The sequence below is a fragment of the Bubalus bubalis genome, chromosome 4 (genome assembly GCF_019923935.1).
Source record: "Bubalus bubalis isolate 160015118507 breed Murrah chromosome 4, NDDB_SH_1, whole genome shotgun sequence".
Classification (NCBI taxonomy): Eukaryota; Metazoa; Chordata; class Mammalia; order Artiodactyla; family Bovidae; genus Bubalus; species Bubalus bubalis.
Window position 1 is genome coordinate 51,270,347 of NC_059160.1, and position 18,943 is coordinate 51,289,289.

The window sequence follows — 18,943 nt, forward strand, 5'->3', positions numbered from 1 at the left end:
GACTGCAGGGCTTCCTTCTCCTAAAGGCTGAAACCTAAAGGGCCTTTTCCTTTTTGCAAAGGATTCTGGACTCAATCCCATGGGCAATGGAGACTAATCTAAAATTGGGAGCAGAGATCCTGAAAGGGCAGGGGATTAACCTGGCAACAACGTACAGAAAAGGAAGGGAGAGACTGAAGGAGAGACGGAGACACTGCCATACCAGGAACACATAAGGATGCTGAACGCACTCTTGCTAGATGCTTTGGTAATAAACTCAACCACTGCAACCAGGAGACTGAAGTATTCTACACTGCTTCCTTTGTACCTCAAGTTCCATACAAAAAGCTTATTTAATCCCCCCAAAACTTTATAGCCCTAATCTAATCTTCTCTGGATTCCTTTTTTGTAATATATATATATAAATGCCTGACTCTGCTTGTGGCAAAAGCTTTCAAGTCCAACTGATCCTTTTGCCCCACAACTGTGCAAGCCTAAAAAAACCTGTGAACTCCTCCATGTATGCCAACAGGGAGAAGACAGCCAGACACTCCTCTGCCCACCACCCACACCCACCTTCAGCACCACTCATAATAAGAAACAAAGCCACTTAACCCCTCCTTCATGCAAACTGAATGGACCAGTTTAGGAGACCACCTTGCACTCTCTAGAAAGCCTCATTATGTGAGTAACACATCTTCTCCTGCCCTCTTGGTCTGTGTGTGTGGCACCATCAGTCTTGACCTCCAAACCGATTGCAGTGGCTTGGACAGAGGTTGGTCCCACAATCCATGGAGTGACCACAAACATTCTTTTTTCTATTTTTGTCCTTGGGGGCTCTTCATCCCTACCTTCTCCCTTCCCTACACCACCCTCACTACCCAGCTCCCTAAATGACACTTTCTTTTTCCAGAATATTTGCATTTTATTTATCTCTTTTTTAATTGAAGTATAGTTGATTTACAATGTTGTGTTAGTTTCTAATGTATAATACAGCAAAATGATTCAGTTATATGTATATATTCAGTCATATATGTATATTCTTTTTCATATTCTTTTCTATTATGGTTTATTACAGAATATTGGATATAGTTCCCAGTGCCACAAACACTCTTAAATAGTGAACTACTGCAATGTCCTGTCTATACCTAGATTCAAGGCAGGAAGATACAAAGAAGATGCATGATGGAAACCCTCAAAGGGTCCTGTGGTCTAAAATTCAACTCAACACTGATTACCTCGAATGGACATATACATTCACTCAAATGTCTATTTATCACTTCAAAGCAATTCAGTGCATCTTTAGTAAATGCTTGGCTCGCATCCCTCTCAACGGGCTAAACTCTAAGATGTTGCATAGTCATAGAAGCTAGGTGCTTAATTCTGCCGTAATCACAGGCTTGCAATTAGAAGAAATCTCTACACAAGCTAGGATGGAAACACAATTAAACATTTCCCTTTCATAAAGTTCTGGGTTAAAGTGCTAGGGCAACTGAAAGGCTAAAATAAAAAGCCACAAATAATCCCTTTATTCAAATAGCACTTTAGTTACAAATCAAATGAGAGCCTTGATTTGTGTTCAGTACAGATAGTACTTCCATGTCTTTTCAGCCAAACCTGCATATCTAAAGGTCATAATCATGAAAACAGTGTCTTCCTCAGAAACAGTTTAGAAAATCATAATATTAAGTACTTACACGTCTTTAGCTGCTCCTGCAGGGCCTGGAAGAAAAAAAAAAAGATATTTTCTTGTTATCTTGATAACACTGGTACAAAAATCTTAAGCCCAATATCCAACTAAAATAACTTTTTCAAGAGATGAGTTGAGAATATGATTTTTTGAAAGATCATCTCACAAAAGAAGAAAAAGGAGAGCAGAAAAATCATAAAAAGCCAAATCTTAGGTTTAGAATTTATTCTGTCCATTTTTAACAATTCCTATAAAGTCCTGATTCTGAAAGGAATTTTATAAGATGGGCCCAATCTTATCTGCTAATTTTACAGATACAGTAACAAATTTGAGAAATATTTTCTTTTCTAAGCCACACGACTTCTAAGCTGGTACCTACATGGAACTGTTATGTTACACTATGCACTAAGCAAAAAGTAAAGCAAAGTCACATGACAAAATGGAGAAGACATCCTACATGAACTGGGAAGTCTCAAAGATGCCAGCCCAACTCCAAAAGGAGCAACATTCATTTCCAACTCTTATCCTATTTGCTATTGAACCCTCTCATTTCTGCTTCCCACCCACATGTCAAAAACAACCTGTCTCTTTTGGACCCCAGTCCTCTCACTTATCACAGATTCTCCGCACACAACACAGTTCCATCTGTACTTCTGCCCCCTAATATCCTTACCTAAACAAACAGAACTTAGTTCCAACCTTAAAAGCTACATGGAATTAAGTATCATTTAACCTCTTATACGTTCACTTCCCTCATGTCAAATGAGGAAAATAGAAATATCTTTCTCAAAAGTTACCATGAAGTTCTTTAAAATCTATATATCTCTATCAAAATACCAATGACATTTTTCAAGAAAATAAAACAAATAATACTAAAATGTCTACAGAACCACAGCAGACCATGAATTGCTAAAGCATCTTGAGAAAGAAGAAATCTGGAGGTATCATGCTCTTGATTTCAAACTACATGACAAAGCTATAGTAATCAAAACAGTATGTTATTGGCAAAAAAACAGACACAGAGATCAATGGAGCAGAATAGAGAACCCAGAAATAAACCCATGCATACATGCTCAATTAATTTACAACAAATGAGGCAAGAAGATGCAACGTGGAAAGCATAGTCTTTTCAATAAACTGTCTTGGGAAAACTGGACAGTCATATGCAAAAAAATGAAACTAAACAACTATCTTACATCATACACAAAAATTAACTCAAAATGAATTAAAGTCTTAAATGTAAGACTTGATACCATAAAACTCCTAGAGGAAAACATAGGCAGTAAGTTACTTGACACTGATCTTAGAAATTAATGTTTGGATCTGATTCCAAAAGCAAAGGCAACAAAAGCAAAAATAAACAAGTGGGGCTGCATCAAATCTTTTAAATTCCTGCACAGCAAAGGCAACCATCAACAAAATGAAAAGACAACCTACTGAATGGAAGAAAACACTTCTAAATTACATATCTGATATAAGAGGTTAATATTATAAATATATAAAGAACTCATAAAACTCAATAGCAAGAGAGAAAGAGAGGTTGAGAGAGAGAGAGAAACCAGCTAGATTTTTAAATGGGTAAATAATTGAATAGACATTTTTCCAAAGATGACATACAGATAGCCAATCGGTACATGAAAACATGCTCAACATGTCTAATCATCAGAGAAATGCAAATCAAAAAACCACAAGATATCACCTCATACCTGTGAGAATGCTTACTTTCAAAAAAGACAACAAATAACAACTGTTGGCAAGTGATGTGGAAGAAGGAGGATACCAGTGCACGCTCTTGGTGGGAATGTAAATTGGTGCAGCCACTACAGAAAACAGTACAGAAGTTCCTCAGAAAAATTAAAAATAGAACTATCATGCTGCTGCTGCTAAGTCGCTTCAGTCGTGTCCGACTCTGTGCGACCCCATAGACGGCAGCGCACCAGGCTCCCCCGTCCCTGGGATTCTCCAGGCAAGAACGCTGGAGTGGGTTGCCAATTCCTTCTCCAATGCATGAAAGTGAAAAGTGAAAGTGAAGACACTCAGTCGTATCCTGACTCTTAGCGACCCCATGGACTGCAGCCTACCAGGCTCCTCCATCCATGGGATTTTCCAGGCAAGAGTACTGGAGTGGGTTGCCATTGCCTTCTCCAGAGGATCTTCCCAAACCAGGGATCGAACCTGGATCTCCTGCACTGCATCACTGTTATTAGCAGTCACATTTTCCTTAGTATCTCAATTTTCCTATCTATGAAGTGGGAGTTAACTCCTGTACAAGTCACAGAGGTATGAAAATAAAGGAAAACATGGTACAAAATAAAAACAAGTCTGCAGGAAGAGTTATTGCCAAAATTGTAAGAACTTTATCCGAGAGATATTAATCTAGGACCTATAATACTGCAAATTCAAAGAAAAGAATAAAGATAATCAAGACTATGTGTCAGGCTTCCCTGATGGCTCAGTGGTGAAGAATCTGCTTGCCAGTACAGTAGACATGAGTTCAGTCCCTGACCTGGGAAGATCCCACACGCCGTGGAACAACTGAGCCTGTGCACCACAACTACTGAGCCTGTGCTCCAGAGCCCTGGAGCCACAGCTACTGAAAACCGGGTGCCCTAGAGCCCTTGCTCCCCAAGAAGAGAAGCCACTGCAACGAGAAGCCTATGCACCACAACTATAGAGAAGCCCCTGCTTGCCACAACTAGAGAAAAAGCCCAAGCAGCAATGAAGACCCAGCACAGCCAAAAAATAAATACAATGATTTTAAAATGAATTTTAAAAAGACTATGTCTCAAATAAATTCTTTAAAGGTTTTGACCAAACCTGAACTTTGTAACAAACTTAAGAGTCTTTACTCAGGGGAGAGTAATATTTCTGTTTCACAACTCTCACTAAGATTATATAAATAAAAATGGCTTTGGAATCTGAGATCATAAAACCAAAAAAAAAAAAATCCTAAAATTTAAAAAAATCTTAAACATAATAACAGTGGAGAGTTCAACAGGAAAAAATAAACAAAAGATTTAGTGCCACCAAAAACCCATAAAAATGGACATTTAATTTCAGAATCAAAACAAGCATGAGAATCTGGGAGAAAGTCTAAAAAGAAAATAAATATCCTCGTTTTCTTAGTTTCATTTTCATGGAAAAAGATGGGGAATGATTGGGGGTTGCAGTGTTCAGGGTAGGAGAGAGCAGAAGGCATCAGAATGGATTCTGGGACGTCATACAGAAAGAAGACGGCGGTCATGATGTGAGGGTCACGAGCGCTGAGCCGTTAGAGATGAAGGGGAGGGCAGAGAGGACAGAAGCCACCTCACTGCATCTGACAGACAGCAGCAGGATGGTAGGGAAACAACAGCATGGAACTGGAAGGCAGAAGAGCCAGGTAAAACTCCTGCTCCAGTATTTTATTTGACAGTCCCTAGATCCCTCTGCTTCAGCTTCTAATCCTGGGCTGACAAAGGCACCGGAAAAGACAAACCACAATAAGTGTGTGAGTGAAATTCATTTCAAAACAGTCACATGTTGTCTCCTCAGCACCTGTTTTCATCAGTCACCAGAAACCCTGCATCCACTTCACCTTGACTCCGGCGCCCCCACGGCCTCTTTCCTGCTGGGTTCACCATCTAACTTCCCAGCAGGCCCAAGGCAGATGCCAGGTGTTACCTTCCAGAAGGAAATCAGCAGGCCATTTGTTATGTTCACAAATGTACCTCTCTTAAAGGGCACCATCTATTTAACAACTGCAGTGGTGCGGAGGCCAAGAAGTCAGAAACACTGACTTGATGTATAGACATCAAGCCTATAGATATGATTATAATGTACATTCATCTTTCTAAAAGGGAAGAAAGCATACACCTTCACAGGCGCAAGGGATTAATGATAAGCTTATAACCAGCGCAGGTAGAACATGACTCCCTGACATACAACTTCTCAGAGAAAAAGAAAAACAAAATTTGTAATTGTTGAAACTCCCAGCAAAAATATCAGAATTTCTAGGTATATAAAATATGAAATATCTTTGTTTTGCAGAAGTATAAAATCATAAAATTACTAGAAAGAGAAGAAAAATTCTGGTTACCCTCAGTGCAACATTTTAATCATATTTCATCTAGACATTGATTACAGTTAACCAGATGGAGAGTTCTTCTCTCGATAATTTATGCAAAAGATACTTTGACTGCTGCTGCTGCTAAGTTGCTTCAGTCGTGTCTGACTCTGTGCGACCCCATAGACAGCAGCGCACCAGGCTCCCCTGTCCCTGGGATTCTCCAGGCAAGAACACTGGAGTGGGTTGCCATTTCCTTCTCCAATGCATGAAAGTGAAAAGTGAAAGTGAAGTCGCTCAGTCGTGTCCAACTCTTCGCAACCCCATGGACTGCAGCCTACCAGGCTCCTCTGTCCATGGGATTTTCCAGGCAAGACTACTGGAGTGGGGTGCCATTGCCTTCTCCCATACTTTGACTAGAACAATTCAAATAGCAGCAAAATCCCATTTGCTTTAAGTTGTGTTTATGATTCATGAGATTCATCATTTATTAAACAAATATTTATAGTGGTATAGCTACTTCTTTCAAGGCCCCTGGGGTAGAACATTTTTCCCTGTTGGTACCACTTCATTTCCTGCCAAAATGCCTCTCTACTGTTTAAACATAGCTATGGTACATTAACACAAGGGAAGGCAGGTAACCATGTTTCTTGTGGGATAGAAGCACCACAAAATCTATAGACCTAAATTAGAATTTTTGTGAGTCAAAAGATTTAATGACTATTTTCCAAAATTATATTATTGATCATTATAATTTTAAATATCTTCCTAAAAAAGGGAAGTGGGAGGGGAAGGTTTGCTCTCAGAAAAGTATCCTATTCAGTTCCAGTGACAAACACTTCCTTCTGAATACAACTGTTTCTTTAACACTTAGAAGATTATTGTTCACAATATTGCCTCATTTCACCGTGATTGTGTATACATATATATTTTTTTGGTGGGAAGTGCCTGCACTGTGAGGCATGCAGGATTCCCCAGCCAAGGATTGACCCCCACACCCCCTGCGGTGCAAGCATGCACTCAACCACCAGACTGCCACCAAAGTCTATACCTTTTACTTTCGTCAAAAGATTTTAAAATTGTATTCATGAGTCCCAAAGCCAAGAGTCTCAGTCACTTAAAAATGCACAGCAAATGCAATTTATTCAAACATTAAAAAAAATTAATCTGATATTGACGAATCATAGAAAGATATTTGGTCTTCATTCCCTCTTCCTGGCACAGAGCTTCTAAAACCCTTGGAACTTCCTGAGAGATAAGGGTGATAGGAGCCTGTTTCTTCCAATGAGGTGACTCTTGGCAGGACCCCAGGTAGCTTCAGGATGGGAGCTACCAGAAAACCCAAGGCTTGATTAGAAGCTTGGAACTTTCAACCCCACTCCCTGTCCTCTTGGAAAAAGAGAGGGGCTGGAGATCAAGTTAATCGCCAGTGGCCAATGATTTGATCAATCAGGCCTATGTAATGAAACCTCCATGCTGCTGCTGCTGCTGCTAAGTCGCTTCAGACGTGTCCGACTCTGTGCGACCCCATAGACGGCAGCCCACCAGGCTCCGCTGTCCCTGGGATTCTCCAGGCAAGAACACTGGAGTGGGTTGCCATTTCCTTCTCCACTGCATGAAAGTGAAAAGTGAAAGTGAAGTCGCTTAGTTGTGTCCGACTCTTCGCGACCCCGTGGACTGCAGCCCACCAGGCTCCTCCATCCATGGGATTTTCCAAACAAAAGTACTGGAGTGGGCTGCCATTGAAACCTCCATAAAAACCACTAAAAGGACAGGGTTCAGAAAGTTTCTGAGTTGAACATCCATGTGCCAGGAGGGTGTGCACCCCAATTCTATGGGGACAGAGACCCCTATGCCTGAGACTCTTAACATGACCTCTGTACCTCTCCATCTGGCTGTTCATTTGTGTCCTTTATATAAACTAGTACGTTTAATCCAGTAAGGAAAGTACCTTCCTGAGTCATACTAGCAAACTGTCAGGTCTGAGGAGGGGGGATGTGAGAACCCCCAAATTTGCTATCAAGTCAGACAGCAGTACAAGTAAGCTGGGGACCCAATACTTGATACTGATGTCTGAAGTGAGACCATCTCAGGCAACTCAGCCCTCAAACCTACGATGATAGACAATAACTACACATAGGAGCATCAGAATTGAACTGGATGGTGTCAGAGAACTGGAGAGGCAGATGGCATTCGGGAAGGAAAAACCTCTCAGATAACCTTCACATTTTATAGAAATTGGGCACCCCCATAAATAACTGAGGCTCTGAACAGCTTTGAAATGCTGTATGAATCACACCAAGACTGAACGGTGCTGTATCTGCTTCAGCAAATGATTATTCACACCGCAGGTATTGTTTGTAAACTCTTCATTTTCTGATTTTCTGATTATATCCCATTCCAGGAATAATTACAAAAATGTCTTCTGTGTTAGTTCCGCAGGAATGCTGTAACAAATCACCACAAGCTAAATGCCTTAAGACAACAGAGATACGTGCTCTCGGAGTTCTGGAGGCCAGAAGTACAACATCAAGGTGTCAGGAGGTCCCGACACCCTGCAGAGATTGCAGGAAGAACACGGTCCAGGCCTCTTAGCATCACGGGACAGTGGGTCTTCCTTGGCACTCTGTGGCTGGTGGCCAGATAGTACTTTCTCTGTTCTACCCCTGTCCTCACATCACCTCCTCTCCATATCTGTCTTCTCCTTGTCTACCTCTTCCAAAGACGCTTCATCATCTAGGATTTAGAGCCTATCCAAATAATCTAAGATGGTGTCCTCATCTCAAAATCCTTAATTATACTGGCAAAGACTCTTTTTCCGAACAAGACGATATTCACACATTCCAAATTAGGATGAGAATGTATCTTTTTTAGAGGTCACCATTCAACCCAATACACTTCTCATTCCTGTGCTCCTCCACCTCTCCAAAAGCAGAAATTCCCTTTTGAAAAAAAATACATAGCAAAATTAATATTGAGGAAAAATTAAATTTAATATGACATGTCACATATTCTGCAAACACAGACAAAATTTTACTCCTAGTGCATGATAAAGCCAGCTGCAATATACATCAGTTCAGTGATATTAAGCAGATATTTGTAACATCTTTGTTCCTATAGACAGATGTTTATTGGCAATCTAATAAGTCTTATAACTTTAAAAGATTGCCCTGTACTGCCCAGTACATTTTCAATATGGTTCAGAGTCATATATTTATTTTTATGAATTTTCTTACACATGCCAAATTTTAACAAAAAGAAAATATTTACCTCTTTTAAAAGAAAGGTCACATACATATGTACATTTGAAAAAACACTCTATTAATGCCTTTTTCATCCCTATTCTCTATGCACTTCATAGCGCTGATGTAACATACTGGAACTGTTCACAAACAAATGAATCACAAACAAATTACATAGCAAATTGTATCTCTTTGTTCAGACTGAGTAGTGATAACTTAAACACATACACCAGAAAATAAAATTATGCACATGAAGAATTTCTAAAAGGCACTGAAGATGCACAAATCACTCTTCTTTTAATCAGAAACATAAATGATTATGGCTCTTATAGGAAATAATAAAAACATGCAGGAACGTTTTACTCTTTATTTGTTTTATGAAAGAAAAATGTCTCTCTGAGAATTGTATAAACATAACTGTAGAAAAAAAAACAAAGCTCCCTCTAATTTTGACAGCTTGCTATGTCTCCTCTGACCCATAATAGTTCTAAAACTATGTCATCAGCTCAATTGGCCAAAAGAAGTAGAACAACAGCTCTTTAGTTCATCTACAGCAATGTCTATTTTTCAATAAGCCAATAAGAGACACAGAATCATAAGTCATTTCTTCAATAGTGGAGAAAAAATTTCAGATCAGTGTATTCTAAAAAGGTAAATTTTTTAAAGTATAGTTGACTTACGATGTTACGTTAATTTCAGGTACAACATAAGATTCAACATTTTTATAGATTATGCACCAAAGTTATTAAAACATTATTGACTATTTTCCTTGTGCTGACTTACATCCATAAGACTTACTTATTGTATAATTGGTAGCTTATACCTCTTAATAATGGAGCTTTCCCTGTGGCTCAGCGATAAAGAATCTGCCTGCAATGCAAAAGCCGTACGAGACACCAGTTCGATCCCTGGGTCAGGAAGATCCCCTGGAGGAGAACATGGCAACCCATTCCAGTATTCTTGCCTGGAGAATTCCATGGACAGAAGAGCCTGGCAGACTATAGTCTATAGGGTCGCAAAGAGCTGGACACGACTGAAGCAACTTGGCACACACACACCTCTTAATACCTTCACCTATTTCACCCATAAGCCCCCCTCACTACCAGGCAACCACTAGTTTGCTCTCTGTACCTGTGAGTCTGTTTTTGTTTCATTATAGTGATTTGTTTGTGTCATTTTTTAGATTCCACATATAAGTGAAAACACACAGTATTTGTCTTTTTCTGTCTGACTTATTTCACTTAGCTTAATATCCTCTAGGTCCAACCCATGTTGTTGCAAATAAAATCATGTTAATGAACGTGGATGTTCTTAAGAGAAAACCTCTTTGCTTACAGGTTGCCCTTGCCGAATACCATGCTTTCAGTAGATAAAAATTAATAAACACAGCTGTATAAGTACAGACATAGGGAAATGCATTGACATTTAGCTGCTGTAATTTAAGCTATGTCTCTATTGAGCTGTAAGAGGCTCATGGCAGAGTTGAATAACTCTCTTGGGTCACCTTCATGAACCAGTCACATGGCTGCAACATGGATCCTGGGGGGCTGGAACAAGTGAACCTTCTAATCCTTTCATGCCAGAGATAATTGTCTGCGCAGAGGTGTTTCCACACATCTTGTCATTCACATCACGTCAAATGCAGTCCATCCAAGAGAATAATGGGTCACCTGCATCCTCCAGCCTTCCCTTTAAGGGAGTAGCAGCTCCTTCCAGTCTCTTGCTGCTGTGCTAAGTCGCTTCAGTTGTATCCAACTCTGCAGCCCCATGGACTGGAGCCTACTAGGCTCCTATGTCCATGGGATTCTCCAGGCAAGAATACTGGAGTGGGTTGCCATGCCCTCTTACAGGGGATCTTCCCAACTCAGGAATCGAACCCAGGTCTCCCTCATTGTGGGCAGATTCTTTCCCACTAGTGCCACCTGTCTCCTAGGCTTTAACAGTTTGGGTACATTTTCATTTCCCTCCCACTACCTCCCTCAGGCTTCCCTGGTGGCTCAGATGGTAAAGCATCTGCCCGCAATGCGGGAGACCTGGGTTTGACCCTGAGTTGGGAAGATCCCCTGGGGAAGGCAATGGCACCCCACTCCAGTACTGTTGCCTGGAAAATCCCATGGACGGAGAAGCCTGATAGCCTTCAGTCCAAAGGGTCACAGAGTTGGACACAACTGAGCAGCTTCACTTCCACTTCCTACCTCCCTCACATATAGCCGGTCCTCAGCCTAACTGGCTTCCAGGGGTCCTTGATGTCAATGCCTCCATCATTCACCAACAACCCTCTTACCTCACGGACTCCTGACAACAGCCTTAAATTACATCACTCTACTGCTGGCTCCTTCCTTCTATACCAGTCTATGACAGTCTTTCCCTGTATTAATAATAGCACATTAAGTACTTAGACAATAAGGCAGTGCTCTAAGCACTTTATATATATTAACTCATTTAATCTTGAGTAGGTTCTATAACTACTCTTCCATTCTACAGCTGAGGAAACTAAGATATAGACCGTTTCAGCAAGTTGTCCAGGTTATGCAGCTGATAAATGATGAAAGCAGGATCTGAACTGGGGTCTTTGGGCTCCAGAGCCTCCTCTCAGTTCTGAGGCCTTCTTGCCTCTCTGTCCTCCCCAACTCCCATCCTGACGGTTCTTACTTCCAACACTCTGCAACCAATGTGAACTACTGACCCAGTCAGGACAGACTTCTCACTGCCCTGAAATGCACCGAGCCCGTTTCTGTCCCTGTGTTTTCATACTGCTCCAAAAGTGCCCTCCCTTCCATTCTCTGCTTATCCAAATCCTACCTATTCTGCAAAGTCAAATCAAGTCCCACCTCTTCCAGCAGGCTTCCCTGGTTGCTTAAGGTTTTATTTAATTCATCTAGTGCTATATCAGTCAGAGAGTGCCTACAACAAGTTAGGACTTAATTTTATATCTTTTTTGTTTCCCCAATATATTTATCCATTCAACAAAAAAATTTTTAAGACCCAAAAAATTCCACTGAAAGACTGAATATTGGTCTTGAGGCTGAGCGTCCAGCTGTGACAAGACTCTCATGAAGCTTACCTTTGGGGAAGGGGAACAAAAATGACAATAAATAAACAAAATATCAGCTCTCCAGGAAAGAGTATTTCAAATAGACAGAGAACAAGAATGAGTGGAGCATATTTAAAGAATAGAAAGACAGATTGGCTGGGGGTGGGGGGGGGGTGCCTAAGTGAGCTGGGGGTAAGAAGCACATAAGATATTAATGACTTCTTTGATGATATCAGCAAAATTTTATATTATTACCACTACACAGCCTGGACTAATGCTGAGCACAGTGGCTGAATTTCAGAACTACCAAACCATTCCAGTAGTCATGTATGGATGTGAGAGTTGGACTATAAAGAAAGCTGAGCACCAAAGAATTGATGCTTTTGAACTGTGGTGTTGGAGAAGACTCTTGAGAGTCCCTAGGACTACAAGGAGATCAAACCAGTCACTCCTAAAGGAAATCAGTCCTGAATATTCATTGGAAGGACTGATGCTGAAGCTGAAGCTACAATACTTTGGCCACCTGATGTAAAGAACTGATTCACTGATAAAGACCCTGATGCTGGGAAAGATTGAAGGCAGAAGGAGAAAAGGACGACAGAGGATGAGATGGTTGGATGGTATCACTGACTCAATGGACATAAGTTTGAAACTCCAGGGGTTGGTGATGGACAGGGAAGCCTGGCGTGCTGCAGTTCATAAGGTCACAAAGAGTCAGACATGACTGAGTGACTGAACTGAACTGACTGAAACCATCTACAGATGTCGATGAAGGCTGGACTACATAGCTACAGCAACAGAAGAAAATGTGATTATGTATCTAATAGAGGATAAGGTGATAACTAACCTAAGTAACTGGACCCAAAAGAATTATAGTAACTCCCTGGGTACAATGATAAAATAGAATAAAATAGAAGAACCACTATAGAAAGAGTCTAGTAATAAACTAAGTTATGGTCAGATAGCTGCCACTTACACATCTCTGGTAGAAAAAGCAACTCAACAATTCAGTCAAGTACCAGGAGCAGGATACTTCTGAAATGACTCTGCTGCTGCAAATATTTTTCACAGCCTGCAAAATAGTCTACACTGAACCAGGCTCTTGTACACATTTGGAACCATCCAAACTTTGAAGGGATTTTTCTGGTTCACATAAAATAGGATTTCCTGGTTTACATTACAGACTCAGGCAACAATCTACATGTATGACTAGACACAGGAAATGACTGACCTGCTACGGTTCATCAGCTCAAATGCAGCAGTGTTCATGTCTCTGCCTAATTAAGGACTATTCAAGGAAAAACAAGGGAATAGAGAATCTGGTTGCTGATCGAGAGAGTGGTGGAGACGGAGAGCAAAGAAAAACACAGAGAAAGCAACAGCTCCCTGCCCTGTAGCAAATGAAACCCTTTCAAAATGGACTCTTTTTATCTATCAAAGTAAGATAGATATTACACAATATCACTGTGGAATCTAAAGTATTACACAAATGAACGTGTCTACGAAACAGAAACAGACTCACAGACACAGAGAACAGACTTGTGGTTGCTAAGAGCGAGAGGGGATGAGGGAGAGATGGACTGCGAGTCTGGGGTTAGCAGATGCAAACTACTATACATGGGATGGAAAAAGAACACGATTTGACTGCATAGCACAGGGAACTATATTCAATACCGTACGATAAACCAAGAGAATATTTTAAAACTATATATACCAATCTCTTTGCTATATAGCAGAAATTAACACAATGTTGTAAATTAACAATACTTCAATGTTTAAAAGACGGGCTCTTAAACCCAGACGTTCCTCTAAAGTTTCGAGTCTAGACACTACACTATGCGGGGAAAACGTATTGAATTGTCACTGAATGGAAAAAAGAAGTCCTGTATAGTTCTAGGTTGGAAAAAATCAAATTCCTACATTGAGACAGTGATGGTGCTAACACATCAGATGGGGACTGCACTCGTATAATCAAAGTGGTTCTCGTGTCCCCTTCTACCCTGATAGCATGGATACTTTGACTCCTCCCTGAAGACTTCTCTGAATAAACTATGATTTATTCCACATCTCTTGGGCATTTGGATGCTCACTGTATATTTGACTACACTTTGCTTTGCAGGTGTTCTCAAATGGTGAATCTTCCTACTTCAACAACCAATTTCTCAAGAAGGGGAAAGCTTATTTCATTCTACAGTCATCCCTTGCTGGCTGCCCCTACCCTTGCCCTAAAATTCCCTAACGGAGTACAAAACTTTGCACACAGAGGTGGACCATGTACTAGCTTACACTTAGAAATCTACTGCAAAGGAAATCTGACCTAAATTATCTAGGGTCTGTATGAGCGGATTCCTTCTGGCTGTTTGATCACTGTATACTGCATTTTAGTTTCTCCATGTATTGGACATACAGAATCAAATTTACTGAAGCACACTATTAAATATCAATTTGTCATATACACCAATTTCACCAGCCAAAAGCCAAGAAAAGCTGTTGTCCAGATAGCCCAGGGAAAAGAAACAATTATCTGGTTTTACCTGAACTACTTAGGGAGTAAGACAGGGCTTACAATGGCGATTTCAGGTCGGGGGGTCCTTATTATAAAGTGCTAATGTATCCTCTGAAAGCAGATTTGCTGTGTTCTTATAGAAAAATATTCAGGGAACACCATTTCACCTTCAACGTGGTATTACTCCACTTCTATATAGTAATTACAGTAGAGTGCTATTCTGTTGCTCAAAAAAGTAAAGTGAAATGCCCACAGTGGCAGCCAGCACAGTGCCAATGTCAAGCTTGAGCCTCACTCTCCACATTCAAGTTCAGCACCTGCCCACCATCTTTCTCTTTTTTTTTTTTTTTTTTTTTGGGCTGAAAAGCTTAAAAATGACTATTGAAGTGTAAGACTCCTGGGACATTTCAGAAGTTTTGCACTGTAATTACTGGAGGGTGGAGACAACACCAATTTAATGCATTTCATTTTACTTGGGTTCAGTGACATGCATTTGCAGCTTGGGCAATAGCGTATTTAATGCTGATGCCAAAGTTCACAATTGAAAGAAACCTTTGCACTGTGGTTTAATTCTCTTACCCTTCCATCTTTCCTCTTGATGCATTTCCTTTCTGAACCTAAGGTGTTACATCAAGTGACAGAAAATTTCGAAATAATGATGACCAAAGCCCGAGGCTAGGCACCCGGACTCACCAGCAGAGAAATGTTTGGGGGATGACTTCTCAGAAACAAGGGCAGAGTCATCAAAGAGGTGACGCAATAACTCCCAACTCATGTTTTCTTCTCCTTCGTGTTTTATACTCTGCCCTCGCTATTTTCCTCTTCTCTGAACATACAGTAATTTTTAGCAAAGAGCGAGCTTGAGAAGAGAACAGCATGCTCTTACAGGAGCTGTCCTTCGTGAATAAAAGTGAGGCTACTCATCCAGAAGACATGCACTCAGAGTGGTTTTTTTCAATATAACTGTATCTCCCTTTACATAAAAAGGAATGTGCTCATTGGGGGAATAAAGGTCAACCAAATATTTGTAAAGAGAATCATGTTGTCTCTATTTCTTACCTCACCATTGCAGAGCTCACTTATCATCGTCCTGGTTTAGCAATGGAAAACCTCCCTCTATCTCCAAACCTGACAGGCAGTTCATTAACAAACAAAAATATAAATGAAGTAAGCTGGTGGTGGTGGTTTAGTCACTAAATCTCGGCCGACTCTTGTACCCCATGGACTGTAGCCTGCCAGGCTCCTCTGTCCATGGGATTTTCCAGGCAAGAATACTGGAGTGGGTTGTCATTTCCTTCTCCAGAGGATCTTCTCCACCCAGGGGTCAAACCTAGATCTCCTAGATTTTGCAAGCAGAATCTTTACCTACTGAGCTACCAGGGAAACCCTTCTCATTAGAATAGTAGTAAGTATCCCTGCCTGTCATGCAGGAGACTAGGGTTCGATTCCCTGACAGGGAGACAACACACCCTGAAGTAAGCTAGCTCTACTTTAAAGCAAATGGGTTACAAATCCTTCCTACAATTTCTTTTCTTTCTTTCTTTTTATGATAACATGGAAAAAGTACCAAACTAAAGGTAATGGTTTTTAACCTTTTTAAAAGTAAGGTACACATGCAGTGGAAGGCATAGGGACACAGTGCATGTTAGGTTGACAGATATACATTCGATCCTTGAATAACACAGGGATTAGGGGCACCAACCCTCCATAGAGTGGAAAATCTGAGTATAATTCATGATCAGCCCTCCATATCCGCAGTCCCACACCCCTGGATTTAAATGACTGAAGAGCATGTAGTACTATAGCATTTACTATTGAAAAAAAGTCCATGTATAAGTGGACCCACGCAGTTCAACCTCAGTTGTTAAAGAGTAAATTGTAATTCCTGGTGCAGAATGTGGTCTTGACATGGTTCCAGGTTTCCACACAGAGCTCTCTGGCCACTCTCAAGTGAGACTCCTGTCCTTATGCTAAGGCACTAATTAAGCTAACTACCTTTGACTCTGTTACAAGAATTAAAAGGGTTTGTTCCCCAGGAGCTCTCTGCCTGTCACAAGATTGGGAATTTAATTCGAGATGGTAAAGATGACCTGTAAGAGATAAACTTTTCAATGAATCATTACCTGGCTTCATTCACAGCTTTGGGACTAGAATCCCACATATTTTAGTGCCTTCTCCTAAAATATTCCGTATGTCTGGTCACTGACAGCCAGAGAGGAATAACAAACTTCGCCAATTAAATGAGCAGATTCCCACATCTGATCCCATAGATGAACATCAAAATAAACTTTAAAATAAATAAACTGGAAAGGCTTGAATTTTAAACTACATCTTCCAGGAGGTCTGGATCAAGGGAAGTGACAGGCCCAAGGTCACAAAGTCATTGAGCGGGCATTCACTCCCGCCTTGGAACACTGCAGCATCAGAGCGCCCTTCCCATTTGCTGGTTGGGATGGGATGTGGCGTCTGATTGATCTCAATTGGAGGAGATATGAGTTCTGTATCCAAAAGACACCAAAATAGGTCAGCAGATACTGTATAACTCAAAACAGACCCAGACTCTTAAATCAGTAGACACTAGCTGAGTCAAAGAGAACGGTTGAGTTTTGGAATAAGTCACTTGATACAACGCCTGGCTGACTAGGGGGAATCTAGACGACTTCCCCGGCCAATCAACACAATGAAGAAGTGTAAAAAGAGGTTTCAATTTTTTTTTTTTTAATGAAAAACATATGAACAGATCACTGCTAATATTAAAGCTCTGTCACACATATTCTAAAGCATCCTCGATACTGCAGCTTCTCAGAGGAATCTTAACAGCCCAGCCGGTCTTAAACATCAAGACAGACTCAGATGAATTTTTAGCGCCCTGTTTGCAGTTCTCAACCCACTAGCACCTTCCCTCCCCCTAAAAAAAGTCCTGAATCGTTCTGCTGCACTTTTCCAGGTGCAGACTCTGGGTTGCGAGGGGCTGGGGCCCGAGGCCTGCGGAAGCGAGTGCGAGAAAAGAGGGAGCAGACGCTAGCCACGACTAGGAAACCTCTCTCCTAGGAGAGTGCCGGGACTACCCGCTGCAGGGGAGCCCCGCCACCAGGGCTCCCCGCGCTCCCTCCGCAGGATCGCCCTGCAGGTTCTCCTCATCCAGGCGTGACCGCCCCCGCACAGGGAGGGGAAATGCCCTGTTTTCAGTCTGTCCTAAACCGGACGATCGGCTCCTGTCCCGAAATCGGGGACGGGGAGAGGGGGCTGCACGCCCTCCCTGCCCCGGGTCCCCGCGCCCTTCCTTCTCGCCGCCTCTCTCCTGGCCTCTCCCGCAGAGGCGGTCAGCCCTGCAGAGCTCCCCACCGCCCCCGAGTCGCGGTCCCCGCGCCCCCAGCCGCCCGCCGCGCTCACCTTGGCCCGCGCCCGCGCTGGCGGCGGTGGAGTTCCCGCAGCCCATCGCGCCGCCGGCCGGGGAAGCCACGCTCGGGAGCTGGCAGCCGCAGATCCTGGGGGCGGAGACGAAGGCGGAGGGCGGCGCGCCCCGAGCCGGAGGCCGGCGGGGGACTTATGGGTTCGAGGGGCTCTCGGGGACCACCCCCTCTAGCTACCCAGGAGCGCAAACCTGGGCGTTGCAGGCCTGGGCCGGCCGGGGCGGAAACTGCCGGGCAATGCTCGCCCCCGCAGCACCCGGCTCAGGGACCCCGCCGGACCCACCCGTCACCTCGGCAACCGCGGCGCCGGCCAATCCTCAGCCTCCTGAGGGCTCCCCGGCCGGACATTGGTCGTCGTTAAGAGGGGGCGGGAGTTTAAAGTGGGTTTGGGGGTGAGGGCGGGGCTGAGGGGTGTGGCCGGCGCGGGCTGGAGGGTGAGGCAGGGCAGTGGAGGATGCCCACCTGGCGGCCCTTCACATCCTCTTTGGCTTTTCTTCTCTTTCCCCGCTTCCCCTCCCTACTACAGGATGTGTGTTTTGGGAGAGGGCGGGGGGGGGGGGGGGGGGGGGCGAGAGACGGGAGGGGGTCGGTGGAGGAAGTGGAGGGGAACACCTGTTTTGAGCAAAAGGGCGCTCCCCTCCCCCAAATATATAATATTTCTATAAACAGAAATCCATTTCTGCTTTAACAGAAAGCCAATACAACTCTGCTCCCCCATCCACACTGGCCAGTAACAGGAACATAAAGTCTTCCCTATGTTGGTCATATTAACCTACTAGACTTTAAGTATCTGCTGCAATTTTGAAAAACCTGGATCCAGAACCTTGATGCAAGAGATAAACGGGCTTCAGGCTGAGCAGCTGACATCTGTCCCCTGTGGGCAGATGCTCCAAGATGAAGACAATGACAGGAGCCCAGTCCTGCTTGGATAGAAGATAAAGAGACTACATACATATTTCTCATTCTTAAGATCAAGGAGATCCCCCAAACTGCACGTACACAGAAAGGTTCCTCAGAAGTCAGAGAAGGGAGGA

The 18,943-nt window shown here is 42.6% G+C and overlaps 1 protein-coding gene across 2 annotated transcripts in view; it reads right to left on the reverse strand.

Moving 5' to 3' along the window:
- C4H12orf75 (chromosome 4 C12orf75 homolog) overlaps positions 1-18,225 on the reverse strand; it is a 46,542-nt gene extending 28,317 nt beyond the window's left edge. The window contains exons 1-2 of one of the 2 annotated variants that reach the window (XM_025283589.3): positions 17,890-18,215; positions 1,677-1,701 (exon numbers count right to left, since the gene is read on the reverse strand). In XM_025283589.3, the coding sequence (XP_025139374.1) occupies positions 1,677-1,701; positions 17,890-17,935 (71 nt within the window). In that variant the 5' untranslated portion in view covers positions 17,936-18,215. Of the gene's footprint in view, positions 1-1,676; positions 1,702-17,889 lie in introns of both variants that reach the window. The other variant, XR_003108778.3, reaches the window with a different exon arrangement.
- Positions 18,226-18,943: the final 718 nt, after the last annotated feature.